Genomic DNA, 24542 nt, shown 5'->3' with positions numbered 1-24542 from the left:
ATTGCTGTTAGCGTGGAGCTTTATGTTACTTATGACGACGCTTGCAGCTGAAAGTAAGTATTGTATATACTTTTTGACGAAGCATGTTGGGGATAATAACATATACTTTTAGGTTAGGAATATTGTGTTCTTTTTTTTTATAATAAATAAATTAATTGTCTTATAAAAAAGACTGGTGCGCATGTACTTGGACCTTCGAACTTAAAAAGTTAAGAATTATCTCTTTGGGTTTTCTTTAAAATAAAATTGACTGTCAACCTCTTGACTTCTTTCCACTGTATAATGTAATTCAGTAAGTAGTTTGTACAGTCGTTTATTGAGTGTAATTTCACGGTTATAACTGGATGTCTTTCATTTGTTAAAATCAACCGCGCATCACCTGTCGCATTTTTTGAAACTATGAAAGAATCCTTCCCTGAAGGAAAAATAACTGTTTATAGTTTTAAGAGACACAGTAAATCTAATAGTACTTTATTAAATCTTAATTGTCAAAATGGGCGGTAATCATATGTGGTATTTAAGGATCCTCATAAAAGTTTTAAAAATGTCGTCAGGATTTTTCATTTTCCCTTTGCCATTTTGCGAAACTGTTAATTTTCGCAAACAAACGACAATGTACAATTACTAGTTATACATTATGTCGATTTTTGGACAACAAATTTGATTACGTAATAATATTTTACTTTGCAAGTAAAAAAGCATTTTGTCACTAGACAAGTGAATGTCTATTTTAACATTTATATGAAAGTATGTGGACTGGGTTAGCTACCTCGCGTAAGCTGCCTAGGAATATACCCTCAATTGAATAACAAACGTAGTTAAGTTACAAAACAGCGAGCTTAAATTCCAAAGAATACTCATCGCATGATACAAAATCATTTCCATTAATTCCTTAAAAGTCTTTGAGTTCAGTTATCCTTGAATAATTTCACAGATCTTTATCACAGTGATGTTTTATTCAGGAGGCATTCGTTATATACTATACGTCTTTTGTTTTTTAATATCTGTCATAGTAAAATTACAATTGCAAGCTCCTTAGTGATTTATGAATTGAGATGCTTAGGAAAATTGGATTGAAGATTTGCAAGGTAAGGTGATAATTTTGATCGCCTGATGTTGCCTCAATTGACACCTGGGAAAGGTATAATTGAAAATGATATTCGCTCAACAAAGCAAAGAAAATAAACCTTACTTGTACTAAGTTACATATTTACTTTAGGTGGTACGAAAATACAATAAGATTGCCTTCAAATGATTTTTTTCTAATAAACAATTATTAACATTTGTTAATTGATAATGAAAATGGTTACGAGTTGAAAGCCGCGTTGCGCGAAATTAATATAAAAGGTTACAAGTAATAATACATAGAAAATTCGAAATGTTACTTTTTTATTTATTTATTAGGCTCACAATACACATTACAAGCTAAAAAGATACATAAAAAAAAACAAGTAAAAAGAAACAAAATCTGGCTTGCATCATAAGTTATATGCGCACGACAAAAAAAGATACACTGCTGAATTTGTACAACAACGTTCCTTACAATTATACGACAAAACAACACGACAACGAAAACTAATCTAACTTATAATGTAAGGAAATAATTTTATTCACAATATAAAATTAAACAATTAAACAATTACACTACTAACCTATTAACTAACGTGGAGGACGCCCTTGATCATTTTTATAAACGTAACTAGCCTACAAGTAAAAATATCCAACTCCTTTATTTTTATATCGCATAGAAAAATTTTGCATTGCTACTGCATATACTAAAAAAAAAGGAAATATTTTTTTAAAAATAAATGCTTTTATTAACTTTAAAAAAAATTTTTTTTCTGTATCACTGCTTACTATTATTCAAGATCCAGTTTGTTTACCTGTTCTAGTTTACATTGTACGAATATATGCTGAGCACGGGCATAGGTTTTAGTTACAGTGTGGCCAAGGGACCACCACGATCCGAGAAGGGTCGCACCGCAATTTATTTTTAGCGTCCCCTCAAAACGTTGTTATAAACATAAACGTTAGAATTCATCGTCAACTTGATTGCTGTAATTTGTTATGAAACAAAGAGGCCGCATGCTACACGTCTACTTTTTTCATTTTGACGTTTTGTCGTAACGCCATTTTGTTTGTACCGGTGTTCGCTCAAGGCTTGCAATTCGGCTATAATTACATTTCCTTGGACACCTTTAAATTTAAATTTATTTATGTAATAAATTTCCTCTTATGTTTAGTTATTACTTTATTATATAAAATTATAAATTATTTAATATAGAATTATTAAGATTACATAACTGGTGGTAGGACCTCTTGTGAGTCCGCGCGGGTAGGTAGGTACCACCACCCGGCCTATTTCTGCCGTGAAGAAGTAATGCGTTTCGGTTTGAAGGGTAGGGCAGCCGTTGTAACTATACTGAGATCTTAGAACTTATATCTCAAGGTGGGTGGCGCATTTACGTTGTAGATGTCTATGGGCTCCAGTAACCACTTAACATCAGGTGGGCTGTGAGCTCGTCCAACCATCTAAGCATTAAAAAAAAAAACATTATAAATATTACGGACCATAATTTAGAAAGTAATTTAACCTACAAGGATCTTTATGCGAATGGTATTAATTGATGTTTTTTTTTTTAAATATACTAGTCTTATTTCGTCTTAATGACTAATCGTTGCAGACGAACTATAAAAAAATATGTTTTGGGTTAATTTATTAAATAATAATTTAAAACTTTAAATAAAATTATCACATTCCATAACTTCATAATAAATTCGACCGCGTTGAGGGTAACCTCATGTAATTTCGCACAGCTCTGATTTATGTACGTAACATGAAGCGAACTGTGTTATTTAAGACAGTTTCCATAAATATTAAGGAGTGAATTTAGGACGGTGAGGTCTGCGACGAGTTGTCTGTAATCGGATCAGGTCAAGTGTTATGCAAAAACAACAAAGGTTGGTGTGTTTTTGTAAATTCAAATCACTATTCTGTTTTCGTGTGTGAGTTTAAAATGATAAGATTCATTCGGAAAAGGTGAGCGTTGAGTTAACTGGGAAAAAGAAGAAAAAAAATGATATTGATACCCAAATAATATTTATTTATGTTTGATGGTGCTTTTAGGTACCTCAAGCACCGGTCATCGTTCTCATCGAACCCGCCACTTGCGACGAAGGGCTCGACGAGTAAATTAACCCTCAGACACAGCCCACTGAGTTTCTCGCCGGATCTTTTTGGTGGATCGCGTTTCCGATCCGGTGGTAGATTTTGCGAAGCACGGCTCTTGCTAGGGTTCGTGTTAGCAACGTCATCAGATTTGAGCCCCGTGAGCTCACCTACTAGTTAAGGCGACGCTGATATAGCCTCTCAAGGCTATCAGCTTTGGGAGGAAAAAAAAAGAAGTTTGATTATAAGATAGCTATATAATAGGATAGCAAAGAATAATATTAGTGTTATTATTATGTCGTATACGATTATACAATACGATACGATCTAGGTATTAAAGTTTATATTGACATTAATTTATGAATGACGTGCGGATTGAATCGATCGATTTGGAATTTTTATTCTGATCTAACATGCCTTTGTCGATGTTTAGAGTATATATTATAAATAATACTAACTGTAACTATAGGAGTAATTGGTCCGTTTGATAAATCCTGTATTCATCCTTTTAACTTATAATATATAAGATAAATCCTAAGATGATTACAAATCTGGAAATAATTACATAAAGGTTTTTTCAAACTTTTACAAATACGTAATACATTCCGCCTTTGGAAGTACATCTACAGTTATACTGGATACATATTTATGCAAACGGTATATTTCCGTACGTTTTTACATACTGTTGTTATTGTTGGAAGCGAGTTTGACGGCCAATTCTTTTATTCACAAATAGGAATCACTGAGTTGATATTGGATGTATTATGCAGAGATAGTTTCCGGGTAACGTTGAGGAAATATCAAACGATCTTGGAACATGAGCGTACCGAGATTATTTTAAAGTTTATATACATTCTTATTTCTTGACGATAATTTCGAATTAATAAACATAATCTCTTCTATTACGACACTAGGGTAACGGATAAGGTATGAAATGATGTAATTTAAAACAGATTTTTCTAAATTTAATGTTAGTGTTACTTTCAAATATTCTATTGTACTAATAAACATAATTTTAATAAGCCATTATTCGGGATGTACGGAGCACTAATTCGTTCCATATAAGATTGCTTTTTGTACTTAAAACAAACGCAAGTTGTATGCGCAACTGTTGTAATGTTGTGCAATATTGTATATAAATTGTATATAATATTTTTCACTGGTGGTAGGACCTCTTGGGAGTCCGCACGGGTAGGTACCACCACCCCGCCTATTTCCGCCGTGAAGCAGTAATGCGTTTCGGTTCGAAGGGTGGGGTAGCCGTTGTAACTATACTTGAGACCTTAGAACTTGTATCTCAAGGTGGGTGGCGCATTTACGTTGTGGATGTCTATGGGCTCCAGTAACCACTTAACACCAGGTGGGCTGTGAGCTCGTCCACCCATCTAAGCAATAAAAATAAAAAAAATAACCACTTAACACCAGGTGGGCTGTGAGCTCCTCCACCCATCTAAGCAATAAATAAAAAAGAAAAAAATATATATATTTTTCAAATGAAATTTCCGGCTGTTCAATACAATATACGTTTTATTTAACGCTATACTGCTATGAAGTCGTGTTGCTATGACAAAAAAAAAAAATTCCATCATTCATCCATTGTAAATATTGAAGTTCTCCTTTGGGCATAATATTATATAGTTCGCCTCACAAAATCCTTATAAACTGGATCGTGTCTTGATCAGGTGCATCACATACATACATATATGCCGGACCATGTCACTTATTTCCCACTAGTACTACTCCTTAAGGTAACCCAGGTAACTCTTAGACACTTAAAATTGTCCATTAATAATTCAAGCGGTTTGTTTTCGTAGCGTAGAATTAACGCTACGTCGCACGTAGTCATCGAGCTACGTCGTAGACCTACGACGTAGAGCTGCGTCGTAGACCTACGCCGTTATTTACATTGCAAAATGTATTTCGAACAAAAATAGAAGGAAAGCATTTTGTGGGATAACGCTGACCTCGCCGACATAATAACTACAATATTTCTAAAGCCATAAAGGATGTTGCCTTATAAAATCCATCTGGACGGGAGCTCCATCGATTGAAAACGGGCGCGGCGCCAAAACGTCTGGCTGTAAGTAGTCATATATCATGTTTATTATTCCACTAGTGTCAGTACAGTTAAATATTAGGCTCATTTGTGATGAGAACGTACATGGTGCGAACAAGACAGCATGAAATAAATACGGTAATAATAATTTATGTTATTAATTTATCAGAGGTTCTATCTTGACTGATTGTTGAATTGATAGATGTTTAACAACATTTCGGTAAGCCTTTAATATAATATGATGTATTACTATGATTTAGGTTATTTGATAGAAGAATATAATAATCATAATAATAACAATAACCGGATATAAGTCACACACGTTCATCTTGCCCGATAGATTCCCTGTGGAGACTTCAGACTGATATAAAAAGTAATAATAATAATAATATAAATCTTTATTTAACACCACATGTACATAGTAAACATATAAAACAAATAATAGACGCTGACATAAATTGGCGGCCTTATCGCTGAAAGCGATCTCTTCCAGGCAACCTTGCAGGGAGAGGAATAAGCAAGCTAGCGTGGACGGTGCTATATCTTAATAAACTTACATAAAAATATATACTTATATACACATGTGAAAAATAAATACAATACAAGATAGACTTACATACGATTAAATACAAATAAATACTAAAAATATGCAAGTAAATACAAAATATTTACTACTTTTTAAACTATTATATGTATGTATGTATGTATATGTGTATATATATTATACGTTTACGCTTATTTATGGTATGTATATATTTTTGTGTATGTATTTGTAATTTAATATAAATTTCATTGCACCTAGCACTCTGCACTACCTTTGGTTGACTAGTAAAGAATGACTTGCCATTAAGTCCGCCAGTATAAATTTTACATGAAGTGAAATAAATAAATAAATATAGATTTTTATATATATTTAAATATATGCATACGTAAGTATATATTAAACATTCAAACAAAGAGCAAATAAGCTTGTTCATGAGGTAACGACAAAGGCAGTCTTTTAACGAAGGAGTGATATTGTTCGTCGGACCGGCGGTCCCAATGTTGTTGTTCGCGACTTGTAATATATCGCTAGTGAGATTCAGGCATCTGTCAAATATTTTATGTACTATGATGACTCCCGTCATAAATAAGTGATAGTATTTTATATGAAATAAGAAAGCCTTTTATTTCACCCCAAAAAAAAAAATACATTTTACATAATCTTATTTATTTTATTTTTAAATTGTTAGGTACTAGTCTATTATTTTTATTTAATTACTTTGGATTGATTTATTTTCAGTTTAAATTAGCGTGAACCCTTCTGTTTGAGGGTAAAGCCCCCCTCCAAAGATACCCAATAGTCTCTATCTGTGACCTTTTCCATCCACAGTTTACCAGCCGTGCCTTAGATGTCGTTAGCCTATCTGCTTCTAGGTCTTCCTTTTTTCTATTTCTCCGAAGGCCTGGCCATGACTTCAGCCGAGAAGTCCCATCTATCGTCACTCATTCTTTGCCACGTGGCCTGCCTATCGCCATTTCAAGCTCACAGCATAGCTTAGTGCCTAATATAGCATAATACAGCTTGTTTTTTCTCTTATAGTAGAGCACCGAATTTTTATAATTTAAAAATAATAATTTAAATAATCTTTTTTTTCCGTATTTTAAAAGCAGATACTAATTTCGTTAGAAACATTAGTAAATGCCTGCTGCATTCAAATTCTGTCAAAACATAGTCATTAAATCAATCATGTTAATGAAACTCTTCATTCATCATAATGAGTCGTTCGAGTTTCTATCTTACATAAATCCGTTCTCGAATACCGATATTATTACACTGCCCGACTAATAAAACATCTACGGGTCTATGCGGGCTTACGTGACTTGTGGTTGTAACGAGAACGTGCGACCCGGTTTACCCCGGTCAGAGAAAAACAACGAGTGGCTTGACGCGACTCATTTAAGTAGACATCCACACCCTTTTTTGTTATAAGCCACCCCGAAACCTGGATTGATTAAATACCTTTTATCGGTCGAATTAAAAAAATCGTTTGAATGTCATGCTGAAAGTGAGAATGTGATTGTTTGTGTCTGTTTGTCTAGAATAATATGTGGCATTTAGAAGTGTGCTTTTTCTGAGGCCTTTCCTTGTTAGTGATAAAATTTATGTCAGGTCTGGATAAAGAACTTGGCTTTCATCTATACTAATATTATAAAGAGGAAAGATTTGTTTGTTTGTTTGTTTCGAATAGGCTCCGAAACTACTGGACCGATTTGAAAAATTATTTTTCCATTAGAAGCCGACATTGTCCCTGATGAACATAGGCTACTTTTTTTTATTTAATTTTTTTAGTTTCATGTGTGTTTTAATGTTTCCGAAGCGAAGCGAGGGCGGGTCGCTAGTAAGTCATAAAACCAAAGCATTGGCAGAATTATCAATGCTTACGTTTGATACTCAATTTTATGAGCAAATGTGTTGAGTTTGGGAAAATATTATGTGTACATCGATCGTGGGTAGTTGATTTTCAAACTGGATGGTAGGTACGTGGTAAAAATATATCTGAAAACGAATTGTAGATGATCGTAGCATTTCCGGCGTACGTTTTTCACTAGGCGTGAAGCATTACTTCACTTTGTTATGAATCTCCAACGTTTTAGAAGCCATCTTAGATTTGTTTTATTTTACTGACGGTAAAACTGAAAAATATTATAATTTAGAGAATTCGAATTTTCTGAACGTTAAGTACTTCTGATAAGGGCGATTGAGAGCCGTAATTCGGGCCTTAGTTCGTGCGTATTTTCCCGAAACCGATTCAATGTTGCGCGAACTGTGACTTATCTGTGATCGCTAATCACCATTACCTTGGCTTTGAAGCACCAACAAAACAAACAAACCTATTCCTATAAAATGTTCTCCCACTTTATTTTACTTTGTTTTTAATGTCTGTGAGTTTTGATTTAGTTTAGCTTCAGGAGGGCATTCGCTTACTCAATCTATCTAAAATATGTACTAGGTACGTCATAATACGTGCTGCTTAATGATGATTTTTTAAGATATGATTAATAATATTATATTATAGTTAGAAGTTCCTTGACCCTAGGAAAGATGTGTGAGATAGAGGCGCTCCAAAACCACGATGTTCCAATTAATAATAACGTCCATGATGTAAATAAAATCTTCATGGTGTAATTCTAGGATATTATAACACAACACATTAACAAAGAAGAAAACTGAGTTTCATAAAATAAATTGAGAATATCATCAATGTATTTCGCAGTCAATTAAATAAGCACTAGATGATGACCGAGCTTTGTTCGGTTTTTTTTGATAACGCCATCTTGTTGTGTCTTTAAAGCGTTTAGTTGCTCTCAATTAAGAAAAATAGTATTATTATTCGCCAATAGATGTCGGGAAGAGTTGATCATTGAAAACACGAATAAAACAACATTTTCTGAAAATAAATCGTAGCTAGATCGATTTATCGCCCCCGAAATTTCCTTATATACTACATTTTATGAAAGTCGTTGGAGCCGTTTCCGAGATTCAGATTATATACATATATAGTTATATTAATATACAAGAATTGCTCGTTTAAAGGTATAGGATAAGATTATAAACACGACTCAAACTACTAGTCAAATCTTGATGAAACTAAAATTAGACCACACGGGAAACCTGGTGCTGCCAAATCCATCATCGGAATGATTTCTCCTAGAAAAAAAGTTTTGAGGAAAATCATATTAAAAAAAAGCAGTCGTATTGAGAATTTCCACTTTTTTTTAATCTGTTAAAAATTACAGTAGGCACCTATATGAAAAATCATTTGTCTGACATAATACCCAACACGTTTCTATTGTTTCAAATGGTGAAATTCATTTTAAGCACGCCTAAAGGTTCACCCTTTGTTTACGTAAGCTATGTAACCGCGAAGCTTTTATAACACAGAGTTAGGGCTTTTAAATGGCATTAAAATTATAGTAAAGATTTTTTTTGTATGATATTGCTTTTTGTTTATTCCTTTTACTGGTGGTAGGGCGTCTTATGAGCCCACTCGAGGGAGTACGACCACTCTGCATATTTTTGCTGTGAAGCAGTAATGCATTTCGGTTTGAATCGTGAAGCGTGGGGCAGCCGTTGTACTGTAAAACTGAGATTTAAAACTTACGTATCAAGATGGGTGGCGACATTTACGCTACTCATATCTATGAGTTCCGGTAACCATTTAACACCAGGTCGACTGTGAGCTCGTTTACCGATCGAAGCAAAAAAAAACACAAGGATTCTCTTAAACACAATAGAAACGCATCATTGCTGCACGGCAGAAATAGTGGTATGTACTCGTAAGGGCTTATAATATTCCCTAGCACTTATAAGTACTTACCATTAAGGCTGAATTTGGCTTGATTTTTATCTATATATATAAAAATGAATTGCTGTTCGTTAGTCTCGCTAAAACTCGAGAACGGCTGGACCGATTTGGCTAATTTAGGTCTTGAATTATTTGTGGAAGTCCAGGGAAGGTTTAAAAGGTTGATAAATATGAAAATGCTCGGAATTAAATTAAAATAACAATTTTGTTTTTCTTTTGATGTGTCCCCCGTCGGACGGATTCCTTTTGTTTGTTTATTTATCGATTGAGGCACTACGAAGTCTGCCGGGTCAGCTAGTAAATAATAAAATCCTAGTTCTGATTTCATAACAATGTAGTGGAATCCGGTCACACTCCACTACGACTTTGGTGAACGTATGTAATATCATTACTGAAAATGCTATCAAAAGTTGATCATACTATATTAGGAATTACATATTAATACGTGAAGCAAAAAATTTGTACCCCTTTTTATGAAAATTGCACGGACGGAGGAGTATGAAATTTCCCACACTTATAGAGATTAAAGAGAAGGAGTGCAGAATGCTAATAATTTTTTTTAATTATGCCCTAAATAATACATTAAATCAATAAAAAAAATATCACACACACTACCATGTATTTGACGCACACACGCATGCATACTATTTATTTATTGTCAAACTTTTGTTCTTGACGTCTGTGGTCAAATTGAGAATAGATTAAATAATCTTTGTCTTTATTAATATTTTTCTATAGTGTAGTCTTGGCGAAATTTGTGATTATAGAAGTATAATAGTCTTTGTAAATAGAATCATAATTACTTACAATTTCAATTAATTATAGTCGAATTTCGACTACTGCGGGACCACTAGTTAGGAATTACAATGTCAACTTGTATTCAGATTTTCATTTCACCAAAAACTTTAAGAACGCATAAAGGATTACAACGAAACATTTACTTTTATTTACGTAAATAAAATATACACAGCTGTAACTATGTACTGGTACGATTTATGAAAGTGTAGATTGAAAATGAAAATCCAAGGGAACCCTAAAACAGTTTTGTATCGGTAAAATAGGCTTGGCCCGTATAAAAGTTTAGTGCTTTAACGTGTTGAGCTAGAAACGCTTTTAGTTTCTGTAACCTTGCCTGTGTATGTAAAATAGGGTTGACAGTAATTTGTTATAGAATAAAGAATTTTCCTCTTTTAGTATGTATTGCAAGAAATACAGTCGAATCGATAGAGCGTATTATTAACGTGTGTTATCTCAGAAATTTTTACTATATGTGTTGTTTTTGATGATTCTTTTTTTGTTTGAAAGCTGCTGTTTCTTATGTAGTTCCATTTTATCAAGATTTGACCAGTCATTTTTGATTTTTTAATTGAAGTCGATTTACTTTTTTATTGGAAATTTTGTATAATACTATCTATATCTATACTAATATATAAATCTACAGTGGTTTTTACGGATATTCCGTTATAATTACTGACCAAGCATCCGATTGACTTGAAACTTGATATCCATGTAGAAAGTAGATGTACTTAATGGATAGGCTAATTTTTATGAGTGTTGGACTCCCTAATAATAATGACAATAAATAATGTTAATTTTAAATGCCCAGCGAATCGGGCGAGTACGGCTATTTGAGTAAATATACATGTTACATTTTGGTCTGTATGGTTACGTTATAAATTGATACATGCATCCGATATTGCCAGATACCGCTAAGTTAATGATCACACGACTAATGAAGCGATCAAAAACAATTTAATATTTGACCTCTCACATCTCAAGGTCGTCGTGACATTCAGATTATGGGCTCCAGTAACTAGGTACCAGGTAGGCCGTGAGCTAAAACACTTAAATGCCACATTGTGAGATGAAATTGAAGCTTCATTTATGTAGTCTTATAATGGTTCGTATGCTTTTACGCAAAAACATTTGTGGTCTCAGAGACCTACCGGGTTTACAACGCTAGTTTATTGAATTTCGTTGTACCGACTATTGTATCGCAATAACGTGGAGCTAGACGGATGTGATTGTTATTACTTCGTTGTTAACGAAATAGCAAGTCGTCCTGGCTTTAAGAATGAGACGTCTGGTGTTCTCGTATGAAGCAACGCAACTGTGCCGGTTTTCAAACCCTGTAGACAAGTACCAGTTTTTCTGAACAATTACGTACTTACCCATGTGTTTACGAATGAAACCCGGATGACGGAATAGCACTATGTAATAAAAAAACCACGAAAGTTTTTATTTGCGTATTATCTTGTGGAAAGATGCCTCTACGGGTAGAGTATGCTTTATTCTACACCAATATAAAATCAATACAAATGCAAAACAGGTGGCAGCTACCTTGGACAAAGAATTAGTCTAGTTATTCAAAGGGGGAACGCTGCCAGTATCTTCGGAACTTTGCCTAAAGGGACTCCTTTTAATAATATATTTTAGTTATTAAATTATTATTATTTATTATTTAATATTATTATTTTAATATAATTAATTTAGTATTTATTTGGAATTTAATATAAATTTCAATATACTCATTATTGTTTATGTAGGGCTGCTAATAAATTATAATGCAAAAGAATAAATGCAAAAATACGATGGGTGATCATATCTTTAAGAGCAATCTCTTTAAGACAACCATTAGATGGACAAGAACTATCTAAGGAAATAAATTAACCGATTAATATGTAATGCAATCCCGTGCTGCTCCGAAACACAAGTGGCACATTATATAATCATGATCAAACCAAAGACATTCACTGCTGGACATAGGTCTCATCCAAGATTCGCCACAAAGATCTGTTCTGCACAGCCCGCATCCAGCGGATTCCCGCCCCCTTTTGCAAGCTGTCGGTACACAATGTGGGAAGGCTACCCGCGCTGGGCCATCTGTTCTTCAAGCAAAATGCCTTGCCCACTGCTACTTCAACCTCGCAATCATTCAGGCATTTCGGCAACCTCGGTTCTCCTGCAAATCTCCTCATTCCTGAATATATTGCCGAATGATTCCATTCTGGTAATGATTACATTTGTATTTCAATTATTTTCTATTTAATTTTGTGATAGCCACCGCAAATTACCGGAATCTAGATCGTTCATCATCTGCTCATTCTCGCGTCACATTTAGATAAACTTGTTGACAATATATGCAAAGTTTGTTTCCATGCTAAGCAAACTTTGCATATATATATATTGCATATATAAGACTACTTTAAATATAATAAAGAACAATTATTATTAGTAGGAGTTTTGGCAAACACGAAATATTTTCAGAAATATTATCTGTACTAGTTCAAACCACATCGGCAGTTCGATCGAATTTCATCAGAATTCCCTATTAGATCCTGAGTCTGAGAGATAATGATTGTACGATTCAGAGGTCAATCACATCGAGACCTCGTCGGGGTCACAGCTGTCGTTAAGAGTTAGTGCCTGCGTAAATGTCGTGAATAAATCGATTGTGTGTGTTAAGTGTTTATTTGATTTGATTTGGAGAAAAATAAATAAGTAACCAGTATTTTTATCTCAGGTTTTAGCGACCCGTGCATAACTATTACTGCTTGCATCTCGCATTTTATATTATTTCTGATGTTTTTGAATAGTTCATTCAGTTATCGTCATCACGGACTAAAGTTGAATTATAACTACCGTCTATTTATTTAATTTTGTTTAAACGTCATGAAAAGTAGTTTTCATTTTTACATTTGCATTTTGCAAGTTGCCTTTACGTTGTAGATGTCTATGGGCACCAGTAACCACTTAGCACCAGGTGTTAAAACATAAAAATAAAAAAAAACAATAAAAATTATATACCATCCACAAAAACAATGTAGTGCCTAAAATATCACAGCGTGTATCCTTCGTATCATATTTACACAAACCTAGTGTCGGATTAGGTTGATATTTTATGTGAATATTTACACAAATAATTTAAAAATAAAAGTTTAATAATTCAAATTTATCCTGTGTTAAGTGATCGAGTCAGCAGATTTATAGTGATTTAAATGTAATAGTTTACTTGGGTTTGTTTTTTTTTTAAATCTAGTTATCATACCTTTTTTTAATAAAAATCAAATCGGCACCGGTGAGTCAACATATTCAATCTTATTCATATCAATCAATTCAAAATGACAAAGTATATTTTGATACAATTTGTAATTGTTAATTGAACTTTTCAATTTCCGTTTCCAATTTTATTAATTTTTGTAACTTCTTTATTTTTGAAAGGGTTTTGCAATATCTTATAATATCAATAGCAAAAACTAAAATTATCACTCAAAATATATAATACAAAAAAAAAACAATTATCCTTTTGGGTATCAATAATTTGAAAATTAATTATAGCATTAACATTACATTTCAATACTTGAAATAAATAAATAAAACTTGAAAGTTTTCATATAATCGATTTTTATATTTTACTAGCTGACCTGGCAAACTCCGTAGTGCCTCAATCGATACATAAAAGACCTAAACTTTTGTATAACATAAACTTAAAACAAACAAAAGGAATCCGTCCGACGGAGGACGAATCAAAAGAAAAACAAAATTGTTATTTTTATTTAATTGCCAGCATTTTCATATTTATTTACCTCTTAAACCTTCTCTTGGCTTCCACAAATAGTTCAAGACCAAAATTAGCCAAATTGGTCAAGCCGTTCTCGAGTTTAAGCGAGACTAACGAACAGCAATTCATTTTTATATATATTTTTAGCAACGGCTTAATAATTTGAATAAATAAAAAATATAAAAGTGGGTTGGAACGATCGACACGGAATATTAAATCTAAGACAAGTGAACGCTGCGCGCGCTTCCAGCAAAAGTGATCCGAGGTGGCGTGATGTCCCCGCTGGTCGGTCGGTTGCCCCTCCAGATGACGAGTTACCCCTCCAGATGACGTCACGAGTCCACGTGAGTGCTCGTCGTCAATGGCTCCGCCCATCGACTTTGACTTAAGAGGAAGTCGCCTCTAATACGGCCTCTCCTGACTGGTGGACGTCCACGTTCACCTCGATGTCATGACCGTCTTCAATCTCTGACGATGCAGGACTCACTGTGTGCACAGCGTTGCTATCGGGGTGTTCTATGATATCGTCATAGAAATAGATTGTTTGCATTACAATCATGATTTTGGTACCATGAACCATTAGTAAAAGTTAGTAGTTCTTGTGAGCATTTTACATCACATTTCAGTGTGTTCATGTATAGTAGGCTCTTGTTGAGTTACGTTAGATGTACTGACGACACGGCACTGTTACCATATCGGGTGTATAATATACTGTGAGAGTAAAGTCTGGTTGACATGGCCAAGTTAACATGTCAAGCTAATACACTCGTAACGTGAACTGCGTTACCACGTCACACCTTTACGTGAACTTTGTTACCACGTCATAACATATACGTGAACTAGGTTACCACGGTACAACATCTACGTGAACTATGTTACCACGTAAATCTCTGCGTGAACTATGTTACCACGTTACAACATCTACGTGAACTATGTTACCACGTAAATCTCTGCGTGAACTATGTTACCACGTTACAACATCTACGTGAACTATGTTACCACGTAAATCTCTGCGTGAACTATGTTACCACGTTACAACATCTACGTGAACTATGTTACCACGTAAATCTCTGCGTGAACTATGTTACCACGTTACAACATCTACGTGAACTATGTTACCACGTAAATCTCTGGAAGCATGCAGTCAACCCCAAGAATGTTTGACATTACGCGTCACTGGTGACTCAACTAGTGCCTGAACCCTACGAGGACTCGGCCTAACCTGACCTCCACCAAAAATTAAATCAACTCGTGAATCTGTAGACTAGCGTTCGCGAGTCAACCAGAGGGCCCATTATGCCCCGTATCATTATTAAAGTTCCGAGTTTGTCAGTCAGACCTCTGACCATCTTAATACAGAGCAACGATCTCCTGGCGCACTCGACGTATGAGGCAAAGCAATCTGATGCTAATTGCATAGCATTATAAAGAATATTGGCATACTCTAACTTTCGCGGACACAACGGCTTAAAGTCTTTTACGAAGTTACCCCACGTCCGGTCACTAGACAATCACACGTGTAACCAAGTACGCTCATCACTCTTAAGACAGCCCAAAACTCGTGACAAATACTCAGTGCCTTCCCAGTTAAGGATCTAGTCCATTCTACTTCCTTACACAATGTGTCTATGTATTGCACGGCAGGGTAAAACTTAGAAATAAAGTAACCATGAGCTCGATCTGAATTTACGAATCTAATGGATTCGGTTAACTTCCGTGCTGATGTGGTAGTTGCCTTTTTATTGTCACAACGCGTGGTGGAACTATTTTACATCTATTCTCAAACGCGGGTACAATCGACACGGCGATGGAACAACACGGCGTCCCGTTTGCATGATCACCGACCTGGACAGTCGGACTGTTGTCTAATTGACGTATTGATGGAGTGTGCCGACTAGTAACATTTTGAACCCTTCGAATGTTATTTCCACCCATCGAAACTGAGCATTCAGTCTCCAGCATGTTCTATCGCGTCAATAAAAATAGACCGTAAGGTCGGTTGTGATAAAGTCGTTGAGCTAGTTACTTGGTGATTTATTACATTTCATAAGAGGGTATCCGACAAAAAAAATCTACTTCGCACCAAGAATCGATATCATTAACGCTGGGGTCAAAATTAGAAATATAAAAATGGTTCGACCTTACTTTGGACAGTGCACTTAATGCTCCGATGATCCTGTCTGTAGCGTCCTACGCGCGGGACTCTGACGGCGGCAGTGATGTGATTCCCAACGCCACCACGGGTCCGGCGCCACCACCGTCCGCGGTCGAGGGACGTGCGTCTTCTATCTGCGACCCTAGCGGGCTCGACTCACGCGCAACGTTCACTTTTGAGTTTTAAGCAATTAAACGCGCCAATATTATTCTCCAATATTGGTCTCGAACATTCGGCGAATGCGAGCGTCCTCCTACCCTGCTTCCAGTTACACGTATATCGGTCATTACGTTGTTAATTTAATGCAAATTTTAAAAATAAACTGTACGCCAGGATAACCCAAAAGCGGATAGGGCACAAGCCCTATCCCACTTCTGATTTTAGCAACGGCTTAATAATTTGAATAAATAAAAAATATAAAAGTGGGTTGGAACGATCGACACGGAATATTAAATCTAAGACAAGTGAACGCTGCGCGCGCTTCCAGCAAAAGTGATCCGAGGTGGCGTGATGTCCCCGCTGGTCGGTCGGTTGCCCCTCCAGATGACGAGTTACCCCTCCAGATGACGTCACGAGTCCACGTGAGTGCTCGTCGTCAATGGCTCCGCCCATCGACTTTGACTTAAGAGGAAGTCGCCTCTAATAATATAGATAAATTTCACCAATGCATAAAACCATTCTACGCAATACCTTTTAAAGTACACTTCAACCCGTGCACTGTGTTGTCCGCAGTACACTCCAACCCATGCACTGTGTTGATGGCTCTCTACGTCTACATTCGGCTATTGTATTATTTTATTGAGTGGCGTTATTTTGATGTTTATAGTGTTATTTTACTTGTTTTGCGTCCAATGCGTCGTTAGATTTATAATAATATGTTTCCGGACAGTCAAAAAATTAATAACTATTTTATTTGACTATTTTCAAATGTGTTCAATTTGCACAAGTTTTTTTTTTATAAATTGTTTTTTTTATTGCCTGGATGAGTGGACGAGCTCACAGCCCAACTGGTGTTAAATGGTTACTGGAGCCCATAGACATCTACAACGTAAATGCGCCACTCACCTTGGGATATAAGTTCTCTAAGGTCTCAGTATAGTTACAGCGGCTACCCCACTCTTCAAACCGAAACGCATTACTGCTTCACGACATAAATAGGTAGGGTGGTGGTACCTACCTGTGCGGACTCACAAGAGGTCTTACCACCAGTAAAAAGTACGAAGAATTTGTTTCCACAGACCACCCGCACGAGGACAACCCACAGACTCGTAATTATTTCACTACACTGCGACACGAGAATCATTTGGACGTACCCTCTATCTTAAGATAGCGCGTCTCTTAGTTTTACTGTTGTTAGTTTGATGACTAGAAAGTTAATTATTTTTTTATTGGAAAATTATTAACTAGATATTGGTTCTTGTCGTTTTAAAGTTGGTTGAATAATCTTATTAAAAATAGTAAAAGAAATCTATAAGTTACTTGTTATGTATATGTTATGTTAGTTACATGGTGAAATATGTCTGAACATGCAATTTAGAATGATTTATGCCCCAGTTTTAAAGATATGATTAAAGGATTGCTGTTTTGCTTCTCTAGTGTATTACTATGATTACGATTAAGAATGAAAAAAACTATTTTACAAGTTTGGAAAGACTTTGTTTTTATTTTGTAATATTATATTAAATCTTAATATAGAGAAATATTTTCCTTTTAAATTATCGGCTTTCAGTAATGCTCATGATTGTTTAAATATAACAAAGAACCCCGTTCTACGATAACTCTACAAACACTAAGATGTAACCTATTGATTACTTCTATTATTTTTATTAGTTTCCATGTCTTTACCGAGCTCTGAAGTTCGAACCTAATACGGAAGGTATCAGTAGTAACGCAAAACCGGTATCATTAATACCGGCAATATACGACGCATACTTCACGGCAAGTTAGTTTTCTTCCAGTGTGCACAGTGCGAGTTTTTTAACTTCTCGATCGCGTGAAAGTTAACTTAAATTCGTATAGAGTTATTTGTGTGGGTCGTGAAATTAAAAATTTTTTTTTTTTTGCTTAGATTGGTGGACGAACTCACAGCCAACCTGGTGTTAAGTGGTTACTGGAGCCCATAGACATCCACAACGTAAATGCGCCACCCACCTTGAGATATAAGTTCTAAGGTCTCAGTATAGTTACAACGGCTGCCCCACCCTTCAAACCGAAACGCATTACTGCTTCACGGCAGAAATAGGCAGGGCGGTGGTACCCCCCCGCGCGGACTCACAAGAGGTCCTACCACCAAAAAACTCGCACTAAACACACAGAGCTAACGCAGTGAACGTGCTGAATAACACCGAAACCCTTTTGTTTACGAGTTGTACCTCTTAAATTTACGGGGCTCGGTTACGTAAGCGCTATTTTACGAGAGCTATTTGTTCTTGACACAGAGAACGAATATAAAACGTTGGTATGAAAATTTCATCCGCGCAATCTCGTAAAAGCGTACTCTTGAGGTCTTAAGACGCGGAGCGTGATCGTATTGAAGACGAAAAACCTTTGAAGTCGGTCTTCATTGTAACAAGATATTAAATTACTTTTGAAACAATTTTTATTAAGTTAAAATTTTAGGTGACACATGAAATGTACGATTTTTTGGCTACAGAAATGCGAATAGCGTCACGGTTCACTATTCCTAATATAATTCGAGAATCGATCAATTTTAAACGATAAATTGTCTCAGCATACAAAAATATCAATAATTTATCAGTATTCTAAACGAAGCCGGTGATTAATAAAGCCAAGTTACGCCCATTAATTCGTTCGGGTGTTTTTTCTTAGAACACTTAGTATACGACAGGCTGTATGACTAATTGAGGAGCTTCCATTTTCCGTTACAAATTTTGCGAAGGCGGTTCTTTGTGAATTTCTGATGAGGTTTTTTTGACAGATTCCTTTGATACATCGTATATTAATTAGGTTTTCTGGGTAGCAAAAGAAAGTGTGTATCTTAAGATATTTTTAGAATGTTAATTGTGATACGCGCAATGTATCAATTTAAAAAAACAACGTCAATGATCTCAAGTGATGCGACATTCTTTACTTTACTTTTCATTGCGGCTTCATAATTAACCTGAACAATAAGCACAATTTGTATTTTGGTGTTAGTAAAATATATTTAGTCGGCACAGGTAGGTACCACCATCTTGCCTATTTCTGTCGTGAAGCAGTAATGCGTTTCGGCTTGAAGGGTGGGGGAGCCGTTTTAACTATACTGAGTGAGGATTTAGAACTCATATCTTAAAGTGGGTGGCGGTATTTATGTTGTAGATCTGTTGTAGAACTATGTTGTAGGTCTAAGCAATAAATAAACTATAAAATTCTTGGCACAATCTTAGAAGAATTTTTATTAAAAAAATCATCTAAAGTAGTGTTATGCTGACACGAGTAACACCATATGTGGTTAGATAGCAAAAAACGGATGTTGGAACGCCTACAAGATTCTCGAATGTTTCAATTCTATCGTGTTCGAATGCCCTACTTCAATTGCGAATATTCTGGAACATTGTAGTCGAAACAACTATAAAAGCGTGACATAAACGATATGAAGACTGTATTTCACTGTATTTATTATCTATGGACTGTATATAATAGTTTTATTCGAAACAAAATCGAGGGGTACCCTAACCGGGAAAAAACGTGCATAACGTAAGCTTTTTATTATTTATGTATAGTCTTAGTATAATGGCTATACAGTGTCTAATGTACAGTCTACGTGATGACGGTTATTATTATTATTCATATAAATAGCTGTTTCTTTGTATATTATTATTATATATTTTTTATAAATCATTGTGAGTAAAATAAAGTTGATCACTTTGTAAGGTAGTATTTTTTTTATCAATAAAAAAATCGTAATAAAAAATGTATACCCGAATAATTATTTTCTTTACACCTCGAATGGAACTTAAAATTAATATTTTTATAATAAGGAACTGCGTTTCTATCCGGTGCCCCACGAAACCACACTCTCTCTCTCTCTCTCTCTTCGAACGGTCCCTCACTGCTGAGGATCGTGACTCCGTCCGAGTCCGTCAACCAGCTGTCTCCATCGATCCCGTTTTGTAGCTCGGTGGAGTGCGTCGCTGACAGGTATCCCCAGTTCCTCCGCTATTTGGTCCGACCATCGTTTGAGACCTCTACCCTTAGGCCTTTTCCCCTCTATTTTACCGGTCACCACAAGGCGTTCCAAATTAATCCTAAGCCCCAGCTCGTAATAGGTGGTATGGTACAATCGAAAACACATTGAGTGAATTAATGAGATGGAAAAGTACAAATACCTGGTGAGCAGCAAGGTCGCGAGTAGGTAGAAACCTGACGGGTGTACGCCGCACTCGCAGTCAGCCGGTGGCGTGACGGTCTGACCGTCCATGCCGGCGAGCTTGTGGTAGGCGATGTACGCGCGCGCTGGACTACCGTGGGGAGCAATTTTCGAGGCGTAATCGAGGGCCACTCAACGCTGAAACTGCTCATCTGGTCGCCGAGGAGAATGTACTCCTCACCTGAGGACAATAAGCCGAGCTTTTATACTGGTGGCACTTCTTGTGGGTCCACACGGGTAGGTCGTGCGTCGTAGTCGTAGTCGTGCGTAGATTTGTCGTCGTCGTGGCCTAAGACGTCCGGTGTATTCGTGTTTAGCGATGCAACGGTGTTCGAATCCCGCAGGCGGGTACCAATTTTTCTAATTAACTACTTACTCAACAAATTTTAATGTTCACGATTGACTTCAACGGTGAAGGAATAACATCGTGTAATAAAAATCAAACCCGAAAATTATAATTTGCGTAATTACTGGTGGTAGGACCTCTTGTGAGTCCGCACGGGTAGGTACCACCACTCTGCCTATTTCAGCTGTGAAGCAGTAATGCGTTTTGGTTTGAAGAGTGGGGCAGCCGTTGTAACTATACTGAGACCTTAGAACTCATATCTCAAGGTGGGTGGCGGCATTTAGGATGTAGATGTCTATGGGCTCCGGTAACCACTTAACACCAGGTGCGCCGTGAGCTCGTCCACACACCTAAGCAATAAATAAAAAGCTAAATTTTATGAAGTTCTCGCGAAATGTAAGCTGTAGAATCTGTAGAATTTCGCTTTGAAATATTCTCCTATAATCCCTTAAGAAACCGCTTACACAGGGTTGAAAAAAATCGGAACTATAAGTGTAGTTTTATTTGAATAATTGCGTTAAAAAAGTCGAGTTTTCGACGTAATGCTATGATAGCCTGCTTACTGAAAATCGGTCAGGCTTGGAACGTGAAAATATGTTCTCTGGCTTTAAATAAATTACTAGCATTATCAAATATTCATTTCGAACTACTATTATCAAAAGGTGAAAAAAGGCAGGAGATGAGCCGAATGCTCATCTGCTTACAAGGGCAATAAAAAAGCGCTTGTAGAGAAAAATCTGAAGTAACACAGTTTGAACACCAGTGGAAGTTTTAAGTTTGGAGTGCTTGAAGTATGAAACAGAAGTTTGTGCATCTAGCAATTTATGGGCGTTATGACGATGTGAATAGTTTGAAAATATTATTAAAGTTGACTTTATACTTTGGTATTGTAGATATATTTAGACTGATCTTTATTAGTCCACGAATTACAAGTAGTTCGCAATTGAATTATTAAGTGATTATTAAACAACAATAAGCGTATTGGCAAGACGTTTGGGTTTTATTTTGTTTATTAATTAGCTTCTTCGAGAAAGCGGCGTGACACGATAGGTTCCTTGCCCTTTTAGGTACCCCAAGCACTGGAGTTTGACTGCATAGCCCATATACACAATGGACTTAGTTCTCGTCGGGTCTTTTCAGTGGGTCGCGATTCCGAACCGGTGGTAGATTTGGCGAAGCAACTACTCTTGCTAGGGCTGCCACGTGCGAGCATGTCCGGGTGTCATTATTCTGCCTATTTCTGCCACGAAGCACACACGTTTTCCCATTGGAACAAAACAATTACATTGCTACAATTGAAATTTCGATCACAAGTTTAGTGACACAAGAGGTTTGCTTCGTGTCCCAAGGTGATAAGCGTCTAATACTAAGCGATTCGTGAGCTCTTCCAACCATCTAGTGCGATCAATTAATAAAACTACTAATTTGCAAAAAATAAACGTCCCTATTAGGTACCTATATGGTAAAAGTAAAAAGTGATGGATCGTTGTGAAAATTGTAATTTGGTCGTCGCTCCGATATTTCCTACATCAGAGCGAAATTGTTTTTTGTCGAGTCTAGCTTTCGTGATTGATGAAAGCTTTCGCGTTAAGCTCATTTTTAAAGATTGCCGAATGCTAACGAGACTTTTCACGTTTTTGTTTTTTTTTTCTGTACTTTTGATGATTGATAAGAAAATCTTTTTATTGTAAAAATTATGCCATTATTCGATGTTAACTTTATTTATTTGATATAAATAAATATTAATTACCGCCCACTTTGACAAAGGGTTGACGAGGTTGCGGCCAACTTGGTATTAAGTGGTTACGAAAGCCCATATAACGAATAACGGAAACGCTGCCATTTATCTTGAGAAAAGAGGCGGAAGTCGTAATTATATTGTACAAGGATTGTGCTACCCTTCAAACTAGAACGAAAGACTGCTACGGCAGAAATAGACAGGACATTTGTGTATTCGTACGGGCTGGCAATACCTGTAAGAATTTCAAATTTCGAACCAATGGCATTTTTTAAATAATTATTTACGTTAATGTCTTGTTGTGTAAGAAGTTGGTTGGAATCTATAAATACTTTTAGTTTGTAATATAAAATGGTGTTTAAATAAAACATAATTGTAATTAAAAAGGTTTATTATGCGTTTATGTAATTAAAACCACTTTTACGGTTAAATCTTGCGTTTACAATTTTCATTTTTTATTAACCGCGATTTAGAAAAAATAAAAACATGCAACATCCATTTATGGATACCGCGGAGGTACATATTAAACCGTTTATATTTCAAAAAAATTTGTTAAAAATCTGGGTCACACATACCTCACAGTAGCCAAAAAACAAAGAACCAATAATAAAAAAGTCAAACAACAAAAGTTAGATTATTCTAATCGATTCACTCTACGATTAGCGTGAATCACAAGCATTAATTTTAACAAAATCATACTCACGATTGTTTCACTGTTTTTCTTTTGGTCTTAATTCACATTTTTGTTTTTTCTTTGAATCAAACAAATAGCGTTAATTTTTTTATTGAGGATTCGCGTGTGACTAATGTCGAACAATGAAGGGTTTCGTTTGATTATGGTTGCTTAAAGCGATGTCCGCTGCGCGCGCTCTCCGCAGCCAAACTGAACCCCAGCGAAAGTGGGAAAACGAAGCGGCTTGAACAGTGTTGAACATTTGGGGGTTATGTCGATGGTCTAGAACGATTTTTCGGTTGAAAGTGCTATGTTTCCTTTATTTGCTAATGAAATACTGAAACGAATTAAACGCTTTTTGCTGAGAGAACCATTTTTTATTGTAAATAATCAAATAAAGTAAGTTATTATACAAAAAAACTGAACAAACAAAATCCATTGAAAATTGACATACTAGACATGTTTGAGTTCGTTTGTAAAAAAATGATGAATTAATTGAACAGATATTTGAAAGAAAAAATCTGAACAATAGATTGTTAATATTGGTTATTTGTTATACAATCCTAAAAAAAATAGTAACATTTTAGTTATCAGTTTTAAAATAATTTAATAAAAATAAATTTTCTTGTGCATACCTAAAATTAATTTAACGAAAGTTATGTAGGTACGTTACTTTTGCTTGACACAAATTATCTGGTTTTTGGTTTATCGACATGGTTAATTTGGATAGTAACGCATCACTAAAGGTCGATTGGGCGCCCGCTGTGGGCGGGGAGGAAAAAAGTCGATAGCCACCTCATTACACGTTGCACACTGCACTGCAATTAGTTATTTTATCGATAACAAATTTTATATATTAACAAAATATTGCTAGTCTGTTTGTCGATAAATTACGTGGTCACCACTTCAATTTTTTTTTCGTAGGTTCGATAATTGTGAAGTTATAACACAAAATAAGTATACTTAGCGTTACATCGACAAGGCATAACTTTTCGTAAGAAACTTTTCTATTCTAATGCAAGTCAAATTATTCCGATAACATTTGCAATTAATATAACAATTGATATAAGGCAATTAATTAATAAGCTATCTCTATTTATTATTTATTTTCCTAAAAAATATTGCA

At 35.6% G+C, this 24542-nt stretch overlaps 1 protein-coding gene across 1 annotated transcript in view; it reads right to left on the bottom strand.

Annotated features, from left to right (window-relative positions):
* LOC105842473 (uncharacterized) overlaps positions 1–23951 on the bottom strand; it is a 45919-nt gene extending 21968 nt beyond the window's left edge. The window contains exons 1-2 of the mRNA XM_038016938.2: positions 23447–23951; positions 20619–20840 (exon numbers count right to left, since the gene is read on the bottom strand). Coding sequence (XP_037872866.1) covers positions 20619–20710 — 92 coding nt within the window. The 5' untranslated portion in view covers positions 20711–20840; positions 23447–23951. The remainder of the gene's footprint in view (positions 1–20618; positions 20841–23446) is intronic.
* Between the last annotated feature and the right edge of the window lie 591 nt (positions 23952–24542).

Source organism: Bombyx mori, chromosome 17 (genome assembly GCF_030269925.1).
Source record: "Bombyx mori chromosome 17, ASM3026992v2".
NCBI classification, from domain to species: domain Eukaryota; kingdom Metazoa; phylum Arthropoda; class Insecta; order Lepidoptera; family Bombycidae; genus Bombyx; species Bombyx mori.
Note: the sequence above shows the minus strand (reverse complement) of the source record. Positions and strands in the feature narration are given on the sequence as shown.